General features: G+C 43.2%; 1 protein-coding gene, 1 non-coding gene and 1 pseudogene across 2 annotated transcripts in view; all 3 read right to left on the bottom strand.

The window, feature by feature from the left end:
* Window positions 1-19,330, bottom strand: part of DHX35 (DEAH-box helicase 35) — a 73,849-nt gene extending 54,519 nt beyond the window's left edge. Inside the window, exons 1-4 of the mRNA XM_069546975.1 lie at window positions 18,643-19,330; window positions 13,654-14,437; window positions 7,077-7,210; window positions 2,566-2,658 (exon numbers count right to left, since the gene is read on the bottom strand). Of these exons, the coding sequence (XP_069403076.1) occupies window positions 2,566-2,658; window positions 7,077-7,210; window positions 13,654-13,693 (267 nt within the window). The 5' untranslated portion in view covers window positions 13,694-14,437; window positions 18,643-19,330. The remainder of the gene's footprint in view (window positions 1-2,565; window positions 2,659-7,076; window positions 7,211-13,653; window positions 14,438-18,642) is intronic.
* On the bottom strand, window positions 987-1,303 carry LOC138417186 (cytochrome c pseudogene; annotated as a pseudogene).
* Window positions 19,262-19,393, bottom strand: LOC138417948 (small nucleolar RNA U109). Its single transcript, XR_011248363.1, has one exon. It is a non-coding gene; the product is annotated as a small nucleolar RNA U109 (small nucleolar RNA).
* Window positions 19,394-21,844: the final 2,451 nt, after the last annotated feature.

The raw sequence follows: 21,844 nt of genomic DNA, 5'->3' as shown, positions 1-21,844 counted from the left end.
AGAAACCTCTCTGCTCTTAAGCCACAGAGATTTTCAGGTTCTTTGTTATCATAACAGAGTTTATCCTCAACTGACTAAACAATCACACCAACTAATTCAAAACAAACCAAGATCATCTAATACCATGTGGCCACTAACCTCTGTTCTACACTCCCCAGCTCACCACTCTCTACACTGTCCTCATCGGTAACACAAAGATAATAATACCAGTGCGTATCTCACAGGGCCACTGAGGATGAAACAGGTCAGCATGTCTAAAGTGATCCCTTTATGTAGCACTTATAATTACTTATTGTTACTTGGTTTATTATCATTAATAACCAATAATTACTCAGAAATGTAACATGGCCCTTCTCCTGTGTCTCTAAGAAACAAATAATATGCTAGGGTTTTTCTTTAGCTTCTAAATACTCTTTATTTGATGCTACACATAAACCACACTAAAATGCCTTTCATTAAGTAAAAGGCGATATTTTAGATAGAGAATTTTAATTAAATTGGCATAGTTAAGACCAAAATGATAAAGTGGACATTGTCAGTGTATCTTCAACCCTTGCCTTAACATACTAATTGAAACACACTTGAATCTTGCTCTGTTCTATGTAACAGTAAAGGTACTGTCTCAGTATTTTAATATATTAATATAATCAGTTCTAGAAATCTACATAACCAATCCCCTAAAGGGTTGGAGAAGGCATTCACCACCTCCCTGAAAAGGTTAACATTCCTTATTCACATTCAATCATCACTTAAGAAGAGGAAGAGAGTGATAATACATGTTGAGCCAGAATTACTACCAAATTCAAAAAGCTGATCATATTCATTTGGCCACAAACCAATCTTACTGAATTCAGGATTGTCCAACAGAAATATTCCATCAGTCATGCATGATCTGAATTTTAGTGTATGAAATAAATTTAAACATGGTACACACAAAAACTCATGAGACATTTCTGTTTCATAATAAATAAGACAGTGGCCAACGATTACTCATTAGTAGCTTTTTTGAGATAAGTTAGCAAGTCTTCCCTTTCTTTCTTCTCTTTAATGTCAGCAAAGATCGTTTTTGTTCCAGGGATGTATTTCTTGGGATTCTCCAACTATTACATCAGCGTCTCCTCTCCCCAGGTGATGCCCTGGTTCCTGCTGGCACTGGTGTAACAGAATCTAGCCGCCTGAACTGTCTTTCACTCAAATGGACATGAAAGTTCAGCCCAGTTTTGTGCTTGCCTCTCTTTTCCACAGTACGGCACTGGGCACATTTCTGAACAAAAACCTCCCAGTCCTTCTCGACATCACCCATTTTTAAATTATTCTTTCTTCGTACACAACTGAGAGGTCCCTGCTCACAAGCTGAATGTCCTGCTCTCTCTACACTAGGGTCTTGGTACCATCTAAACATATGTTCTCCCCCCAGGTCTCCCGTCTCCTCTCCTCTGCTGTCCTTTCCCTTCTGTCTACTATTCCCCAGCTGCACACTGGATCACCTGGGGAACTTTTAAGAAATACCTATGTCGGGGCCCCAACCTACACCCAGTATTGTGTTGGGCAAAAGCAGCTTTATTTTTTCCTTGTAAGAGTTCAAAAATAGGCAAAGCTAATCTACAGTGCTAGAAGATAGAATAAAAGTTATGCTTGTGTGTGTATGCTTGTGGGAGCAGGAAGAAACAGCAAGAGTCCAGAAGAGGACACAGGGGGCCTCCAGGGTGCCAGTGATGTTCTATTTCTTGATTTGGGTGCTGGCAGTACCACTGTATTCACCTGCGAAGGTTTACCAAGCTACAGTTATGATCTATGATATTGGAAGTATACGTATTTTACACTTCAAAAAAAATCTGTACTTAAAAGGGAAAGAAAAACCTGCAAGGACTCTTATCCCTGACCACTTAAATATCATGCCTCACCCTCCAAGTCGAGGCTCTTAAGACACACTTCAACTTCACCCTGTCTTTCCACTCTTGATCCTACCTGACCACTCTGTTGAGCCCCAAACACCTCTGCACTCCAGTATCTCCACCCACAGTATTCACTGCATGAGACATCTTCCCAGCTGGCTCCCACTGATCATTCAGTCTATCTCTTTGTCTTGTCTCCCCCTTTCTTTCATTTCAAGATTAAATGTCATTTCTCTTACAAGACCTTTCCTGATCCTTCTTTCCACTTCTATCCACACCACAAATGATTTGGCCCTCTAAGAGAGATTTCTTCCACAGCATTGTATAATTCTATAATACACTGTCCATTTTTATTCACAAGTATAGCAGCACCCACCTTACCCCTCCTCTTTCACCTCTAATGCCGGAGACATGGGTTCGATCTGTGGTCCGGGAAGATTCTACATGCTGTGGGGCAGCTAAGCCCATGCGCCACAATTACTGAGCCCATGTGCTATAAAGCCTGTGCTCCATAAAAAGAGAAGCCATTGCAATGAGAAGCCCGTGCACCATAGCTGGACAGGAGCCCCACTTGCTGCAACTAGAGAAAGCCCGTGTGCAGTAATGAAGACCCAGAGCAGCCAAAAAGAGAGAGAGAAAGTGTCGCAAAAACAAATAAATATATACTCACTTGTGGAATCTGTGTGCTTTTCCCACATCCTGTTTCTCCAACGATCACTACTGTCTGATAGTTTTCTATCAAGTATAATATGTGATTTCTCAGCTGAAAAGAAATACAACCAAACAGTGTAAATAGACATACATTTTCTCAAAAGACCTAAACAAAGATATTTAAACATTAGGAAATGAGCTATTTGCCAAAGGAAAGGACATATTCAAAAAGAACTACCGAAATGTATCTCAGGTACTGTTGGTATCAGTACAAGGCAACACAATTGCAACTGAATATAACAACTTATCAAAATATATAATGCACATACTCCTGGATTCAAGCATTCTACTTTTAAGAAGTTATCCTGATACATGTGAACAAAGATGTATATACAAGCATACTCATTGCAGTGTTGTTTGTAAGTGCCAAAAATCCAAACAGCCCATATGTTTATCAACAGGGGAGTGATTGAACAGTTATGAAAAGACTCCAATAAGGGAATAACATGTAGTCGTTAAAAAGAACAAATGCCTATTTGTACTGATGCAGAATGGTCAATGAGGTCTGCAATGGTAAGAAAGCAAAATGCAGGACAGTGTGATAATACATTACTATTTATGTTTTTTAAAAAAGGGTAAATACATATATGCTTCTTTACATATAAACTACTTTGGGGAAAAGCAAAACAAGGCACTGGTAACTGTACTGTCTCCAGGGAGGGGAAGAAAGCGGGGGGCAGGGAGCAGGCATATGAGGAACCCCTTTAACTTTGTGCAATATGCATGTATCACCTTATTTTTCATTTACTAGCTGGTGAAAATAAAAAGAATATGCTTTCATCTCTACCTCTACAGACAAGTGCACAATAAAGCAACTACACGTTACATCTATATTTTAACTGGGCCTTCCTTTACCCATTCAGTGGGAGCAGAAATGCTAGTTTGGCCACTGGAAAGTCACAGACAACTCCAAGATCCCATGTACTCAGTTTCAGAATGTATTTTTTGTACCCACATTTGATTACAGACTCACTCAATGATCTGGAAAGTCATGATGTTGTTCCATAAATTCCCAGTTTTCAGTAAAAATCTGCCAAATTCTTACTCTCACCACCGTTCAACTCATCTGACTCCACAGAAGACTGACACGCACGATGCTGCCTTATTGCTTAAATAAGGTACTGGGGCTGTTTGGGGGTTCCAATTTAGCATTACTTAGGGTCTAAATAGGAGAAGGAAATGGCAGCCCACTCCAGTATTCTTGCCTGGAGAATCCCAGGGACAGGGGAGCCTGGTGGGCTGCTGCCTATGGGGCTGCACAGAGTCGGACACAACTAAAGCGACTTAGCAGCAGCAGCAGGGTCTAAATATGTAATTCTCCAGTTTTAGTGTAAAAATCTTTTAGGAATTTTTATTATCTATTTAACAGATATTAAACTGATATTTAACTATTTGTTAAAAATAAAGATTCCTAGCTCTATCCTCAGGGTTTCTGACTCAGCAGGGCTATGGTAAAGTCCAGGAATTTGGCATTTCTGCAAACACCCAAAGGAGATTCTGCTGCAAGCAGTCTCATGACTCATCTCGATGCTTTCCTGTCGATTGCCTGGACTCTGCACTTTCTTTTGGGTTAGTTTTAGGCAGGGAAAGGTTTGGGTTCTTTGCAGCCATTTTGTACCTGATATCTTGTCAATCTATCTGCTGAATGGATGAATGGATGAACGGGTGGGTGGTCAAAGACAACTGAAAGACACTGAATATAGACAGACGGAAATAACATAAGAAGATAGAAATAAGCAAACTATATGAACTCGATTCAAGAGGTGCTAGAAAAAGCCCATGAAAGGCTCCAGGTTTGATTTGGAAATGAATTTATTTATTAACACAAGAGGTGTATGTAGTGAGGGCTTTCAACGCAGAGTCAGTCTGGGTTTTACCTAGGAGGCAGTATGTGCTGTGCTGCAAGAAAACTGGGCAGTGGTATACCAGAGTGATTTAAGCGTGAAGAAACTGAAGGCATTAATTTACTTCATAGGCTAAATATGAAGCACTGCAAATGGATATTTGCACACAAAATGATGTGTGACATTCAAGAGATGACAAGATTTCCAGTTTAGAGACTGGGGAAATGATGGTACCATGAACAGGTACAGGCAGGGAAATCGAGGAGAGCTAGTGCAGAGGACCAGACTGAGCTTCAGCAAGGTTTGGGTTTAATGGAATAAGAATACAAGCTTGCATTGCAGTGTCCAGGGCCCAGAGAAAATGACAGCCCATGGGAGGCAGCCAACTGGAATGCCGCCTTGAAATGGCACTGGGGAAAAGGAGGATGAGCCTTAGATTTACTGCTGCTTTAGTTTCAACTTCTATCTTTAAAGCTACTTTCACTTTAAGTTTTAACGGGGGTGTGGTGGCGAATGAGTAACTTTTATCGTTTTCATCTCCTGTGCTGTACCAGGTCACTTTGGTCATGTCCAACTCTGTGCGACCTCATGGACTGTAGCCTGCCAGGCTACCCTGTCCATGGGATTCTCCGGGCAAGGATACTGGAGTGGGATGCCATTTCCTCCTCCAGGGGATCCTCCAGAACCAGGGATCGAAGCTGAGCCTCCTGCATCGCTGCAGATTCTTTAACAGCTGAGCCACCAGGGAAGCCCTAGATTTATCGTTAACATCTTATGAGATCACAACTGTGCTTAAACTCTGCTTTGATTTTTATCAATAACATACCTCTCATCTTACCATTTTTAATTTCATCAATATGTTACCATCCTTTTTTTTTTCCTAATCTGTTGTTTCATTTATTATATTTTACAAGTACAGCTGGTGGATGAAGAAGAGTCCAGAAAAGTAAATACTCAGTAAACAATAATTATCCTTGTACTTAAATGTGTATTACATGTCAGGTATTTTACTAAATAATGCTCCATGTGGATTATGGCATCTGGTCCTCATAACAATCCTATGAGGTAGGTCCAATATTACAGAGAGGAAACAGAAGCTCGGGTGCTGAAGTAAGGTCACACAGGACACAAATGATGAAAACTGCCTTTGAACTCTGAAGTCTAGCTCAAGTCTAGACACTTCATCCCAACTCCAACTGTATCCCTCCATGCTGAACCTATAATCTTATCTTCTGAGGGTCAAACTGCTTTACATTCACATATGATGGCTGAGGTTAATCATCTAGAGAAGAAACCCAGAGATTGTCAGCAGGGGAGTGACTAAAATGTCTAGGGTCACAGAAAAGTCTGATGGAGGTGACTTGGCTACATTCAGAAGGCAGCTGCTTCAAATCCATTTGGAGAAAGAACATATTAATCAAAGAGGAATTTTTAGCACAGTCTAGACAAAGAAACTCTCTAAGTGCAAGAACCTGACGGCTTTCACCCAACACTGTGCAGGAGAAAAGATAGACACCAGTGCTGGGGGCCCCACCTACTTGAGTCGTTCCAGGGGCCTCATACGAGGCAGCAGGACTTCCTTACCCTACATCAGGGGCTACAGGAAATAAATATCCTTCAACTGTATCTAATCCACCTTTAGCTCTGAGCCCACTTTCTGATTACAACTTGACTGTCCATGTGGACTTGGCAATGGGGAGAAAGCGTGTTCATGGACTGTATTCTCTGTACCGGAGAACCATGGCTAACTGAAAATGAATATACTCTGATTTCTAGTTTAACACTTCGGTTTCTTACAGATGAGTGTGAGTCCATTTCATGAGACTAATAAAATCATGCATCTGGATGTGCACGTGGTATGTAATAACCACACCCAAATGCCATCACTCTCCCCGTGGGAGTTAACCTCTTCAACAGAAACCACCTGCTGCTGCTGCTGCAGCTAAGTCGTGTCCGACTCTGTGCGACTCCATAGACGGCAGCCCACCAGGCTCCCCCATCCCTGGGATTCTCCAGGCAAGAACGCTGGAGTGGGTTGCCATTTCCTTCTCCAATGCACGAAAGTGAAAAGGGAAAGCGAAGTCGCTCAGTCGTGTCCGACTCTTCGCAATCCCCTGGACTGCAGCCTACCAGGCTCCTCCATCCCTGGGATTCTCCAGGCAAGAGTACTGGAGTGGGGTGCCATCGCCTTCCCTGGAAAAGAACTTGGTATTTCTAATTAATCTCGTGTCAAAAAATATGCCTTAAAAAGAAAGCTAAAATTGGCCATATGCCAGTAATCTACTGAAAATGGATCCAGGAAAGTTCACTGTGCTGTTTTTTCTCTACTTTTCTGAATGTTTGAACTTGTCCATAATTGAAAGCAAAGAGGGGAAAAGAAGAATGTCACTTCATTTCTTCCAGTTTTTCCAATATGTAAGATCTAATTGAAAAAAACCTTAAGGACTTTCCAGATTTCTAAGATTAACACACAAGCATTCTAAAGACACCCTTCAGATAGGCCATCTCTGAGCTCACTGCATTCTAAAGGATCATTAACAGTAAGAGGAACATTCACTTCAGTGCCAAGTATAAAGCTACCGCAGGCTGCTTCGGGCCAACGACTGAACATGCTTATTCAATGTACCTTGAACACTGGCAGCTTCTGCCTCTGCTGCTCTATAGAAAGGGCAGCATAAGGGTTGTAAACAACAGTTGTTGCCGAGTTTTCAGCTAGACTTTGTCTCTCTTCAGAGATGCTGACACCTGGCCCCTCAGTACCTGCAACAGAAATGTTTTTGGTGGTTTTTTTTTTTTTTTCAGATTCTCTGATACAAGGAACAGGAAAATCATGAGAAAATTACAAATTCAAAGACGAAGATATACAATGGAAGCCATGCGTTTTTATTTCAAACCATGAAGAGAAATTTCAGGAAAACATTTAGAAAAGTACCTGTGGGACTACAGAAAAACATCACGCTGGTGTCAAGAACAAAGGAGATGGCAGTCCCATTGGGCTCCAAATTGTTTACACACAACTGTAGGTGACGGAGGACAAGGTATTGCGTTCTGGTCATCAGGCTGGGATTATTACCAAACTCTTAGTAAAAGTGGTGGGAACCCACCCGGAATTAGCTGAAGCAAACAAAGAATCCTAACACCATAGGATGGCAGCAAGGCTCAAGGTCAAGGGGTACCAGGGACTCAAACACTGCCTGGCCTTTCTCCTTCTTTCTCTGCTCCTCTTAAAAAGCTCCTTTCAGTTCCTGGGGCTGGGTTCTCAACAGGAGCTGGAATCAAGGCTGCAGCCAATGCCAGAGCTCAGGCTCACAGTTCCTCCACCAATCATTCACTCACTCATCCACTGAACAAAGATGGCTGTGCCAGAGACACAGCAGTGAACACTACGGATACAGGCCCCACCTTTGAGCAGCTGACTTGCTTCTCTTAATCTTCCTTCCAAAGGAAGAAGACTTAGAGCATGAAGTGGTGATGGAGAAAGACCCAGGGAGGGGGACCGGGAGTCCCAGGTGTGTGCTATTTGGAAGGTGGGGACGGCTTTCTTTCCCCTAGTCTAAGGCCATTGCCCCCCACCTCCCCCCGACCCTGATCCATTCAACCATGGCCCTGGAATGGGCTACAATAATTGGCAGCTTCTATTTGAGTCACAGAACTGAAGTGGTTGGGAAGGAAGTGCTGGTCTACTGTGCTGAGCAGATTAAGCACCAGATACCCACAATGGCTTCTTTTTTTAATTATTTATTTGGCTGTGCTGGGTCTTGGTTGCAGCATGCAGGATCTTCACTGCAGCATGCAGGATCTTTAACTGCAGTATGTGGGATCTAGTTCCTTGACCAGAGATTGAACCTGGGCTCCCCTCCATTGGGAGCAGGGAGTCTTGGCCACTGGACCACCCAGCAAGTCCTACCACAGTGGCTTCTTGGTTAAGAACAGTAACCAACTGGGGCTCAGGGAGGAAAAGAATATGGAAGCCACATGCTGCCTGTTTGAAAAACTGTTTGAGGTCCTATGGATTTTTAGCCTGAAAAGGAAAATGCCTGAGGAGTAACATGGGTTCCATTTTTATGATCAGCCTCTGTAATTTGTCACACCCAATTGTTCACACATCCCAAGAGAGGACTCAAGAGTTGAAGTAAATGGTACAGGGTTCAGAATTCAATTCAACATAAGGAAGGTATCTCTAAAAATAAGACTTCTTCAGCACAAGAGACTGTCACCTTTGGGAATGAATAACCTCCCTAGAAGTTCACAGCCCTCTGTGAGGGGTACTCCAAGAATAATTACCCAATACTATCATCACTCAGGTTTTCTGAATGCATAATCCATGATGCTATGTAAAAGTGCAAAGGTTTTGTGATCAGAATACTTAGCCCAGTGATTTACTTTTACATTTTTTGAAGGGTCCCAAACCCCCCTGACAATCTAATAGAGGCTATGAACTCCATCTCCTGAAAAATACACCGGAGAGTAATTTATGAGAACACAAAAACGCTGGAGGTCCAGAGACCACCCCCAGAGCTAAATTCAGGATCACCGCTGTAGTTCTTTGATCCCTTTTCCATTCGTTTCTAGGAACATAGTTGTGTTCCAGAGGTCCAAGACCGTCAAAAATCAGGTAAATGGGCACTACTATATCGTTTTTGCCAAAATGTTGACCTTCCTTTCAACAAGATAAAAGACAGAACAGGACTTGGAACAAAGCCAGCACTCAAAGAGGCACATTTCCTTTCCTTTCTCCCCTTATTATCGCTGCTGCTGCTATCGCTACATCGGATTAATTCCTTGTGATCTTCACTCAAGAAAACTAGAGCAAAGAAACAGCTTATCCTCATCAGCTCTGCTTTTATCCTGAATTCTCTTCTTTTCAACACATTTTAAACCTTTATAGCGCACTTAGAATCTTTTAACATTGCTCCTACAACGTCTCACCTCCTCCCACTCCAAGATTTAATCCACCCAGGTGTCTTCCTGACTACCCCACCCCTCCTATCTCTAACCTATAGCCAAGTTCACCTCGGTACATGCGGTTATGAGGTCTTTTACAAGAACAGCTGCTGTCAATCAATGAGGAGCATGTCTCCTCCATACAAAAGACTCCATTCAGCCAAACTAGGACTGCTTCCTCGCTGTCTATACATCCCATGGTCCATTCTGGCTGCCTAGGGTTTGTTTTTCCCTTGGGAATATTCTCAGTGCTTAAATGAGTAACAAGTTTGTAATTCTTATAAATTATAAAGGCCTTCACCTCCCCATCTATAAAACAAGGTTGATAACAGCACACCCCCTCCCCCTCTTCAGCATTCCTTTTAACCCAATTTTTCAGTTTAAGTGGTGATCCATCAATGGATTATAAAACTCATGAACTTCTTTAATATGCTATGCAACTCAATTATTTTGGTGTTTTGGATACTGCTGAGGTGCCATCCCACTCTGCCTTTGTTCATGCTAAACTAGAAATAAAACAGAAAGTATCAGAGTGCATTCCAAAAAGCACTGTTGTTTTTGCACAACCCTCTTCAATTGTGTGTGTGTGTGTGTGTGCGTGCGTGCACAAGTGCGTGCGTGCTGGATCATGGCACATTTCTTGCTGTGTATCAGATCAAAAACTCTTCAAAGCTGTTGCTATAAAGTGCTTGCCAGACACGTGGTCAAACACTGATTTATCATTAAATATCTGTTGGATGAAGGAAGGAAAATGGCCAGGCCCTTCTGATTCACTTGGACTAAAAAAATCAAGTCAATTTTTTTTTTCTACACAAAACTCAGCAGCTCATACAAAGATCTTAAGGAAGAGATCACAAAATGGTAGAGATCACAAACTATGAGGTCCCCAAACATGCCATCGTTAAAATGTTTGAAATCGTTCATTTAAAACATGTAAAAATTGACCATTCTAATCTGGGTGTTGAGGCCATGTGACAACCTCTGGGTGGGACCACTCACAGCTTCCTGCTTTAGACAGGATATTGTATGCTTCAGGCCAATCGTCACACTTGAGTTTGCCACAGTTCCTACCTCCCCTTACTGCTTCCAGCTGGCCGCTTCACTGATTTAGACTGTCCAAAAGGCCCCTGTAGCTACCTGAGCTTGTGACTCCCAGCCTGCAGGACACATGTTCCTCTACCCTTACAACCAGTCTCAGTCACTTCCCTGACCTTCACTGTGTATTTCTCGTATCCTATTTTCACATCTTCAACTTCAGTTTCCTCATCTGTAAAACGAGAGTAATACCTCCATCACAAGACATCATGACCACTTAATAAGATGATGTAAGTAAGTAAAAGTGACTAGCACAAAGTGTCCAGTAAGTGTCACCAAATTCATTACAATTAATGACAAAACAGTTTACCTGGACCAGGGGTTCCCAAACGTTAATGCATACTGGAATCACCTGGAGATCTTTAAAAAATACTGATGCCTGGTTCTGAGCCCCTCTAAACTTCTCATCTATCACCATGGAGCAAAACTGAATAGGAGGACTTTTTAAAAGCTTCCCAAGTGATTCAACTACACAGCAAAATTTGAGAACCACTTACCTAGACAGTCACCAAACCCAGAAATTTGAGTCATTACTGACTTCACCTTCCTCTATATCTGCCTCTAAAATGTCTCTCCAATTAGGTCCCTCCCTACTGCTCACACGCCAGAACTGCAGTTTTCAATATCCCTCCTCGGTTTTAGTAGCACCTTCTCATAAGGGTGTCCCTGACCCTAACTTCCTCCCCTAAGCACTGTGCACATCAATGCCAGTTATCTTCCAAAAATAAACTAGATCATGTTACCTCCTGCTTAAAAACAGCGAAATCCGAATTCCTACATGGAGACTACTCACAGTGAGGCCCCTACTCACCATTCTGGCTTCACGTCCCACCATGCCCCATGCTGTGTTGTTGTTTAGTTGCTAAGTTGTATCTAACTCTCTGTGACCCCATGGACTGCAGTCTGCCAGGCTCATCTGCCCATGGCATTTTCCAGGCAATACTGGAATGGGTAGTCATCTCCTTCTCCAGGGGATCTTTCCAACTCAGAGATCGAATGAACCTGTGTTTCCTATGTTGGCAGGCAGATTCTTTACCACTGAGCTACCTGGGAAGCCCCGCCCCCAAACATACCCTACCACTAAGCATCCCCATGCTACTCAATTATTTTGGTGTTTTGGACACTGCTGAGGCACCACCCCACTCTGCTTTTGTTCATGCTACACACTTTAAAGTTCCATTCTCCTACCTCTCCACGGCACAAAGCCTTACTTGTGCTTCAGCGTTCACCTCAAAAAATATCACTGTCTTGATGAAAGATATCTTTTCCACACATTCAACCTCTCCCTCTCGTCTATCTGTGTGTGCGCTTACTCGTTCAGCCAACTCTTTGTGACCCATGGACTGGAGCCTGCCAGGCTCCTCTGACAACTGAATTCTCCACGCAAGAATACCCGAGTGAGTAGCCATTCCCTTCTCCAAGGGATCTTCCCAACCCAGGGACTGAACCCAAGTCTCCTGCATTTTACCGTCTGAGCCACCAGGGAAGCCCTCCTCTCTCCAATAATCCCATGATATAATAGTTAAATATGTATCTAGGGCTAAGAGCTTGACATGTATTCTCACTGAATCATCAAAACAATCCTCTGGGCAGGTGCTTTGCCCATTTTACAGATAGAGTAACTGTGCTTTTCCCAAATCACCAAGTTAGAAAACGGCAGTCAGGATAGTCTCGACAGTCTGATCCTAGTAGAGCTCCTCTTCCTTACACTCCCTTTTTCTGTCTCACTTTAAAATCTCTTAAAGAGGATATCCAACTTCATATTACAATTGAGAGAGAGAAAGCATAAATCTTGAGAGCAGAGCCTTGTCATCCATATTTGTCTCCTGACCACAAGGCTAGGGGTTCAGTAAGTAAAACTTCAGTGAAAGAACTAAACAATGGAACAGAACTCTGGGAGTAATCCCATGTTCTTTAACCAAAAGAGTATCTTGCCCTGATTTTCAACAATTTATTCAGGCCTTTATTGTACTTAACACTCTGACCTGTTATTAAAGGCTCAAAGATATAAAAGAGAGAGTTATCTCATTACCTAACTGGATCTTAGTTTTGGCTGCACATAAAACTCAGAATGGATAATTGGCTGAGGACTTGAAATGCTCAATCACAGAATCATAAAACTCGTTAAGTGACAAACTAAAGATTTTAAAAAAGAATTAACACATCCCTTGCTTGGGTTTTCTTCCGCATCACTGATATGCATGGTCAGAATTTCAGGGAATCACTCTAAAATACCCTTGAAAACCTTCCCCTATATTACCCTTCTCTGTCTTATTTCATTTTTGCTGCAATATACTTTACACATCTAGACCTACAGAGGTTCAAGTGGTGGACAAAAGTAAGTTGGCAATGATTGAGAAATTTTTGTTTTTCACAAGAAACTGATGGAAGGGGAGGGAGGGTCTGGTACGTAAACATTCAACGAAATCTTGATTAATGAGTAAATTCAAACAAAACAAGCAAACCATTTGACGGCTGAGATTGTGTTAGCCTGCAAGACGGGAAGTGGGTGACAGCCAACACGGAGAGTGTTCACTTCTGGCAGACACGCGGGGTGGACAAAAAGTACCCTAAAACAGACTAAGATACTTTCCCTTTTAACGAGCACTTACTCTACGTGAAACAACGCGCGCACGTTCTCCTTATTCTAGCCCACATGATAGGTGTTATTATTCCTCCCATTTCACAGATGAGAAGGCTAAGGCTAAGGAACTTGTTCAGAGGAACTCTACTACTCTACGGCAGAGCTTAGAATTCGAATCCAGGCAGTCTGATTTCCTAAGCTGAACTCCTAAACCCAGAGCAGCACCACCTGTCCAGTCCCAGCGTAGCCCCAGGGCGGTAAAAGGACACGCGTGGGCGCTTCAGCTTTTCCCCATCTCACGGGTTGGGCAAGACAGGCACCAGGAGTGAGGAAAACGAGGCCCGGGGAGGCTGAGAGGCTGTAACGAGGTCACAGAGAATTTCTGCCCAGGCTGGGGGCGGATCCCTGAATCCCTCGGGACCACTGTGCACGCCTAATCTTCCGAGGCCACCAGCGCGGCAATGGCCAACCCGCCGAGGTCAGGGCTGCAAGCAGGTCCGCAGGCCCCAGCAGGCTAGCCGTGGAGCCAAGACCGAAGTCGGGCCGCCGCATCTGCCCAGCATTCCGCCAAGGGCCTTACCAGGTCGCCAGAACTTCACCGGTCCCACGGGCGCTGCCATGCTGGGGTGAAAGGTCACGAGGAAGGCTCCACCCCTCCGCCGCGCACCAGCCCCCAAAGGGGCTGGGGGGCGTGGCCCGTGAGGAACCTGGATCTACGAGGTTCCGCCGTGTTACGGCCACGCCCCCGTAACCACCCCCCTCCGAGCCACGTGATCTACGTTTCAGCCCCGCCCCAGACCCATGTGATCGGCTCCGCCATATTGGAGGGACAGGCGCGCTTCTCTTCCTTTTTAGAGCAGCGGACCTGGGTTCTGAGTGGCCTTAGGAGTTTGGGGTGGCCCGGAGGGCGGCAGCATGCTACTGGAAGGTTGAGCTTGGCAACAGACCGCTGGTCCGAGAGTTTGTCGCCTCCTGCGGTACGCGGTGGGCAAGGAAGCAGTGCATCCCAAATTAACATTAAGTTGTAAGGTATCCCAGGTGTGTTCTTTTAGTCTCCTCCACATTTTCCGATTGGAGGATAATTGTAACTACCTAGTGGATTTTGTGGTTCAGTAAATATTGGGCGCCTATCGTGCGGCCAGGCATTGCAGTTTTAGTCTCTTTCATGAGTTTCTGTCCCAGAGGGGAGAGGCGAGGGTGTCCTGGGAGTAAATGAGTAAATGCACGATAAGCAGTGGTGTTTGGGGTCTTCCCTGGTGGTCCAGAGGCTGGGACTTGGCATTCTTAATGCAGGGCGCCTGGGTTGCATCCCTGGTCCGGGAACTAGGTCTTCCATGCCGCAGCTAAGACTGGGGGCAGCCAAACTAAAAACAAAATCAAAAAAAGTTTATAATTAGCAGTAAATAAAAACTATGGAAACCGGTATGGAAGTCTCCAGAAACCCTGAGAGTAACGCTGAGAAGGACGAATAGATTGAAATAAATTAGAAATGGGTAGCTCTGTTAGGACATTGGCCCAGTGTTTCCTCCAGTTTCACGACCCACGTTTTAAATGGGAATGGGAAAGTCGCTCAGTCGTGTCCTACTCTTTGCGACCCCATGGACTGTAGCTTACCAGGCTTCTCAGTCCATGGGATTTTCCAGGCAAGAGTACTGGACTGGGGTGCCATTTCCTTCTCCAGGGGATCTTCCAAACCCAGGGATCGAACCCAGGTCTCCCGCATTGTAGACAGACGCTTTACCCACTGAGCCACAATGCTGACCTCCAATCCAATCCCGAATCAGAATATCTAAGGGCATGTCCTAAAAAACTGCGTTGGAAATGTGCTACAGAAAATTCCAGTAACCTACTTGAGAAAGATTCCACTAGCTGATAGGCTGGAGTAGAGGAAATGATTAATGGGTAGGCAGCTAATTGGAGGGAAGTGAGAGGGTTCAGACTCTATGTATTTTAGAGCTGTGAAGCAAATTCTCATTCCTGGAGAGAAATGATGGCCGTGGAAAAATCAAAGGCTTTGGAGACAAGTAGAATTTGGAATCCTCACTTTGCCTTTCCTAGCTGTCATTTAATCTTAGTTGTAAGATGAAGTTTAAAGTTTTTATTAAATGTGAGAACATGTAAGGTAGCCTACAACATAGGACATGCAATCAATGTTTGCTGTCAATAGCTCATAGAGCAAATCCACCAGGGGGAAAATCAGAACTTACACATACACATTTTCCAACTATTCCCTTTATTTCTGTAAGGAAAACAGGGTTCCTTACATGATCATCTCTGCCTAAAACTCTCCACTGATCCTTTAAAATATCCTTATGTCAGCTCTAAGGCTTCTCTAAATTCACAACCCAACTTCAGTATTGTCCTCCTGCAAACTCAGAACCTGTGTGCTGCTTCTGTGATTTAACACTGATTTAGTTAAACTGTAATCTGTCTCTATTGTTACACTGGAAGCATCTGAGAAAACGCATCATATTACAACTCAAAGCAAAGTTCCCACTGAGTGATGTATATGTGAACACCATGCTTTATAGTTTTAATTCTTAATGATACTGACCCTTCTTTATTTATATTTATTTTGGTCACACTGTGCAGCATCACCGTGCTTATTTAACTTATATGCAGACTACATCATGAGAAATGCTGGACTAGAAGAAACACAAGCTGGAATCAAGATTGCCAGGAGAAATATCAATCACCTCAGATATGCAGATGACACCACCCTTATGGCAGAAAGTGAAGAGGCGCTAAAAAGCCTCTTGATGAAAGTGAAAGAGCAGAGTGAAAAAGTTGGCTTAAAGCTCAACATTCAGAAAACGAAGATCATGGCATCTGGTCCCATCACTTCATGGCAAATAGATGGGGAAACAGTAGAAACAGTGTCAGACTTTATTTTTTTGGGCTTCAAAATCACTGCAGATGGTGATTGCAGCCATGAAATTAAGAGACGCTTACTCCTTGGAAGAAAAGTTATGACCAACCTAGATAGTATATTAAAAAGCAGAGACATTACTTTGCCAACTAAGGTCCATCTAGTCAAGGCTATGGTTTTTCCAGTGGTCATGTAGGGATGTGAGAGTTGGACTGTGAAGAAGGCTGAGCGCTGAAGAATTGATGCTTTTGAACTGTGGTGTTGGAGAAGACTCTTGAGAGTCCCTTGGACTGCAAGGAGATCCAACCAGTCCATTCTGAAGGAGATCAACCCTGGGATTTCTTTGGAAGGAATGATGCTAAAGCTGAAGCTCCAGTACTTTGGCCACCTTATGCGAAGAGTTGACTCATTGGAAAAGACTCTGATGCTGGGAGGGATTGGGGGCAGGAGGAGAAGGGGATGACCAAGGATGAGATGGCTGGATGGCATCATGGACTAGATGGACGTGAGTCTGAGTGAACTCCGGGAGATGGTGATGGACAGGGAGGCCTGGCGTGCTGCGATTCGTGGGTTCGCAGAGTTGGACACGACTGAGCGACTGAACTGAACTGTGCAGCATCTGGGATCTTAATTTCAATCATGGAACAAACCTATGCCCCCTGCATTGGAGGCTTGGATCTTAACCATTATCAGTGAAGTCCCTGATTTCTATATTTTATAAACTACCATTTATATGATGAGGACTTCCTGTTTACAGAGAGAATGTAATGGCCATGTGGAAATTACCAGATCATAATCTTAAAGCTAGAGGAGACTTAATCATCTAAATTCTTTATTTTATAGAAAACTAAAAACAAAAACAGCCTATGGAAGTTGAAAGGACTTGGTCAGACTGAACGGGCTAATTTATTATCAGAATTGAAACTAGACTTTAGGCTTTCTAATTCCCAGCTCAGTGGTTTTTCAACCACATGGACCATTTAAGACCATTAGAGTTTAGCTCTGCTTGATGAGAATTAGTTCATCTGCCTCAGAAAGTTCTCTTAGCCCAACTGTCTCTAATGGGTCATTTTGCTTTCAAAGACTTCTACTACAGAAAGCATCTAAGTAATACCCTAGATGTTAGTGAGTGGTTTTATTGCCACAAACTAGGAATGGTCTCCATGGACTATCTTATCTGTCCTAATTAACTATTTCAGAAAGAATGGCCTAAAATAACTACTAATTAAAACATTGTTTCTTGAGATGGCATCTAGTATCTAGCTCAGTGCCAACAATCGCATGAAAGTTTGGTCATGCTACATTTTGCAACTTCCAAATGATAGATTTTCCACAGATAGTCCTCAAAATGTTCCATGTGTATATTATAGAAGTTTTTCTCTGCCTCTGATGGTTAACTGGTAATTTCTGCTTTGAAATATAGCCCATCTGTCTTGGCCATGTTTAGGAGGCATAGGATTTGGAGTTTTCATCATTGTACCAGTAAAGTCTTTTATGTTACAAGTAATAGGAAACCCAATTCATTTTTATTAGGCAAAAATAGCTCATATAATCTAAAAGTCCAAGTAATTCTGATTTGAGACACAGCTGCATTGAGGCACTTAGGACATAATCAAGACTTGCTTCTGATCATGACATTCTGCCTCCTGCTGACTCAGGTGTCACATGGTAACTAGATGGTCATGTCAACTCACATCACATCCTCTTAGCATCAAGCCTTTTTCCAAAAATTCCTGGCAAAAGCATCTAGCTGGGCACAAATCCGCCCCTGAATCAATCACTAGGGCAAAGAAATATGGCATACTGACTGGCTTAAACCTGGTCATACACTCCCCAAGTGTGCTCAGCTTCACCAGAACCACATGGACTGAGAACTGGAAACAGAATGGTCCCTCAGAGGGTCTTCTGGGAATGAGATTATCAGAGGTGGAATGAAGGCAGCAGTAGCCTCCTATGTATTCATGTACTGTACTAGAATTCCTGGCTTCCTAAGAAAAATCCTAGCTGCCCTTGGGTCTCCTTCAGGAAGCCAGATCAGAGTTATCCCCCAGCTTGAAAAGAGACAGTTCTTTGCATAACTGCCTTTCCTGAATTGTACTACAACAGGGATTTTCCAGACTTTAAGGTGTAGCCCTCTGGTACTTATAGCATATATAAACCTGTCTGGTTTGTTCACTTGCATACAAATGATCAGGTTCATACAGGTGTTAGCATAAACAAGTGTTTACTCAGCTCCAGGAATCTGGGTAGGGGTGTGGATAATCCACCAGGAGAGACTCAGCTAAATACTAGGAGAGTCTCTATCATGTAGGCCTGAGAAATTTTGTGCATCTATGGAACAGGGTGAGTTGGGGAGGGTGTCTGCCAGGTGCTTTCCAGGTAAGATAACAGTATGTTTTATTGGAGTGAAAGGCCAGGTTCAGGGGCGTAAACCGGACCTCTGCCAGGCAAATTGGGATCTATTTCCAGGTGCATGGCACCAGGATCCTAGAATAACAGTGCCTCTGTGAACATACTCACATAAGGTATATATTCCATACTCACACAATGTGTGAATGCATTCAACTGCTTTCTAGCTTTAGACAAACACCTTGTGGAGTCTGGTGTTTGGGCACACCCCAGAACATCTGTCGTCGTGTTTATTATCAGAATACTTCACAGTATCATTTTTATAAAAGGATTCTTCTAAGAAATTCTCACCTGATCTTGGTGCCAAGAATTGTTCTTCCTGTACCTGGAGTTAATCTTATGGACGTTGTGGGTGCTGGATCTGACCAGGCTTCTCTGCCTTGGCTACTGAGAAGCTTAAAGTGTGTGCTCTGCCCAAGGTGTGTCAGTCACGGTGGTGTGTATTGACAGTGTCCTTCCTAACTTCCCACCCTCTGGTTTCTCTCATGTAACTTCTCGCTTATGTGATTCTTGTACGTTAGGTTTTCTTGTCAGCTGCTTGGAATCCTGTAAGGAAAAGACAGATGCTCCCCAACCGAACTGCCCACAGAAGTGGCATGGCCATCTCTTCAGTTGACTCCTTCAGTTTTTCAAGTGCCAACTCTGCCATATGATTGGGTTGACCTTGAAACTGTATAGCTAACTCAAACAGCTCATCAGGGAGAAAATAATGAGACAGCAGAGTCTGAACACTATTTGATATTGGGAAATTTTTACAAAACGTTTAGGTGTGATCAAGGTATTGTGGTTATGCTTTTTGTTTTAAATCTTTCAGATATACACCAAAATATTTACTGCCAAGTTGTAATGGCTAAGTCTGACATTAAACAGATGAAGTATAACTCTCCCAGGGAGGGACTTTTTTTTTTTCTAATGTAGGAGAAATATACTACTCAACCTCTCCTGGAAGGTTGGCAGCCCTGAGAACTCCTTTTTTAATGTAGCATGTTATGGATGTATTCCTGCTTCCAAAGGAATGAGAAGCAGACATTTCCACATGCAAGGCAACACATATTTTTGAACCAAACAGTCTGCCATACTCACCCTCCCATTCCCTGGAATTGGGGTCAACAAATCAACATTTTGAACAAGGACCCCAGATGACTACTGCTGTAGGTGGTCCTTAAATCTCCCCCTCAGAAAGCTCAAGCACCACAAAAGCTTTGCTTCCTCTGACAGTCCTGGCCATTTTCTTAGGATTCCATGTACCTCTTGTTGTTTTTTAACAAGTATTTGTTTAGCTGTTTCTGGTCTTAGTTGCAGCACACAGGATCTTTGATCTTTGTTGCACCATGCGGGATCTTTAGTTCCGGCATGAAGACTCTTAGTTGCGGCATGTGGGACCTAGATCCCTGACTAGGGATCTAACCCAGGTCCCCTGCATTGGGAGTGGAGTCATAGCCACTGGACCACCAGGGAAGTCCCTCTTGTTCTTATTTCTAATCACTGGCATTGCTTTCAGAAAATAATGGGTTTTTGCATTCTATTTCCACACACAAAAAAGGGGCTCTGAAGTCATTAGTATGTGATGGGCCATATACCTGCCCTCCTCTGAGAAAGTCATGGTGATAAATACCTCATTCCAAAGTCTCAGTAGTCCTGCAACAAAGAATTCTGTTTAACTTTATCTGATCCATTTGCCAAAGTGAACACAGATCCTTTTTTATGAATGCCTATTAATAGCTCTGTAGAACATACTGAGTTGAAATTTCAAACATACCTGCATTTGTGAATGAGCTCAAGTTTTAATGTTTTCAATTCACCATGGCATTAACTGCTATTTCTCAAGGTGCATCTGGGAATTTCCTGGCAGTCCAGTGGTTAGGAATGCATGCTTTTACTGCTGAGGGAACTGGTTCAGTCCCTGGTCAGGGAACTAAGATCCTACAAGCTGTGCAGTGTGGCCAAAAAAAAAATTGTTTTAATTCAGTTCTGTTCAGTCGCTCAGTCGTGTCCGACTTTGCAACCCATGAACCGCAGCACACCAGGCCTCCTTGTCCATCACCAACTCCTGGAGTCCACCCAAACCCAAGTCCATTGAGTCAGTGATGCCATCCCACCATCTCATCCTCTGTCGTCCCCTTCTCCTCCTGCCTTCAATCTTTCCCAGCATCAGGGTCTTTTCAGATGAGTCAGCTCTTCGCATCAGGTGGCCAAAGTATTAGAGTTTCAGCTTCAACATCAGTCCTTCCAACTAACACCCAGGACTGATCTCCTTTAGGATGGACTGGTTGGATCTCCTTGCAGTCCAAGGGACTCTCAAAAGTCTTCTCCAACACCACAGTTCAAAAGCATCAATTCTTCTGAGCTCAGCTTTCTTTATAGTCTAACTCTCACATCCATACATGTTTTAATTAACAACAAAAAAAGGTACTCCAATGCTTCTCTACTCCTTGTAGAGAAATAGTCACATTTCAAAGCACTGAACTCAGAATCTGAAAACCTGTGTTTAAATGTTTGTCACCATTTACCAATCATGTGACTCTGAATATGCTACTTAAACTAAGCTTCAGTTCCTTCACCTGAAAATTGCGAGTAAGAGCTGTTCAACTGCTCCTCTGATGAGAGGGTCACAGATAGCACATAGGAAATCATCTAAGTCTGGAAATAATTTCGAATAACAATGTTTATCTGAGGTTTGGGCCAGAGTTGTTTACAAACAGACAAGAACTAGTTGTCTGGTCTGCTTTCCAGCTCAGATTATGGCACTAACCCAGCAAATAACCTGCTGACCAGTAAGGAGTCCTAGTGCACACGTGAAAGCCCGCAGGCCTGCTCAGATCCAGGTGCATCAGCCTGTGGCTTAGTGGCAGACAACACCCTCCACTACTACAGATCTCTTTTGCTCCAATCAAATCAGAAGGAGGAAGCCATCAACTAACTCTTTCTTTTGCCCATGCACAAAAGAGACTAGATGAAAACAGGATTCCACTGGCATGCCAGCGCTGACGAGCAGGGTGTAGAAACTAGTCGCATTGCCTGCCACTGGACTAGGAATCTGGCATAATTGTCACTGCCCTCTTTCGCCCCTACTGCAGGATATCCGATTGCTAAATCATTGCCAATACACCCATCTGATGAAATTAGGCCCATGAGGCCACTACAGTTAATATCAGGGTGAATCCAGGATGCACACGGAGGCCTTCTCGGGCAGAGAAGCACAAAACTAAAGTCCTTGTCTAAACAGCTTTTTCTCTGAAAAAGACAACCCAGAGCACATGAAGAGACCTGAGATTGCTGGCAAGTTTTCTCATTCAAACTGTAGAGCTAGTGACATAGATATTTATATCTCTAGAGAAGGTGTGACCCTGACACTTTTTTGATGTCATCTAACTTAAATATTTTCTTTTATAATTTCGGTCATCTACTTTTCCACCCAAGACTATTAAAAAACAAATGCATAAATAGCTATGAGGTGCGTTTACTTGTAACACATTCCTAGAGTTAAACAGAA

The sequence above is a fragment of the Ovis canadensis genome, chromosome 13 (genome assembly GCF_042477335.2).
Source record: "Ovis canadensis isolate MfBH-ARS-UI-01 breed Bighorn chromosome 13, ARS-UI_OviCan_v2, whole genome shotgun sequence".
In the NCBI taxonomy this organism is placed as follows: Eukaryota; Metazoa; Chordata; class Mammalia; order Artiodactyla; family Bovidae; genus Ovis; species Ovis canadensis.
This window is presented reverse-complemented; position numbering and strand designations above follow the sequence as displayed.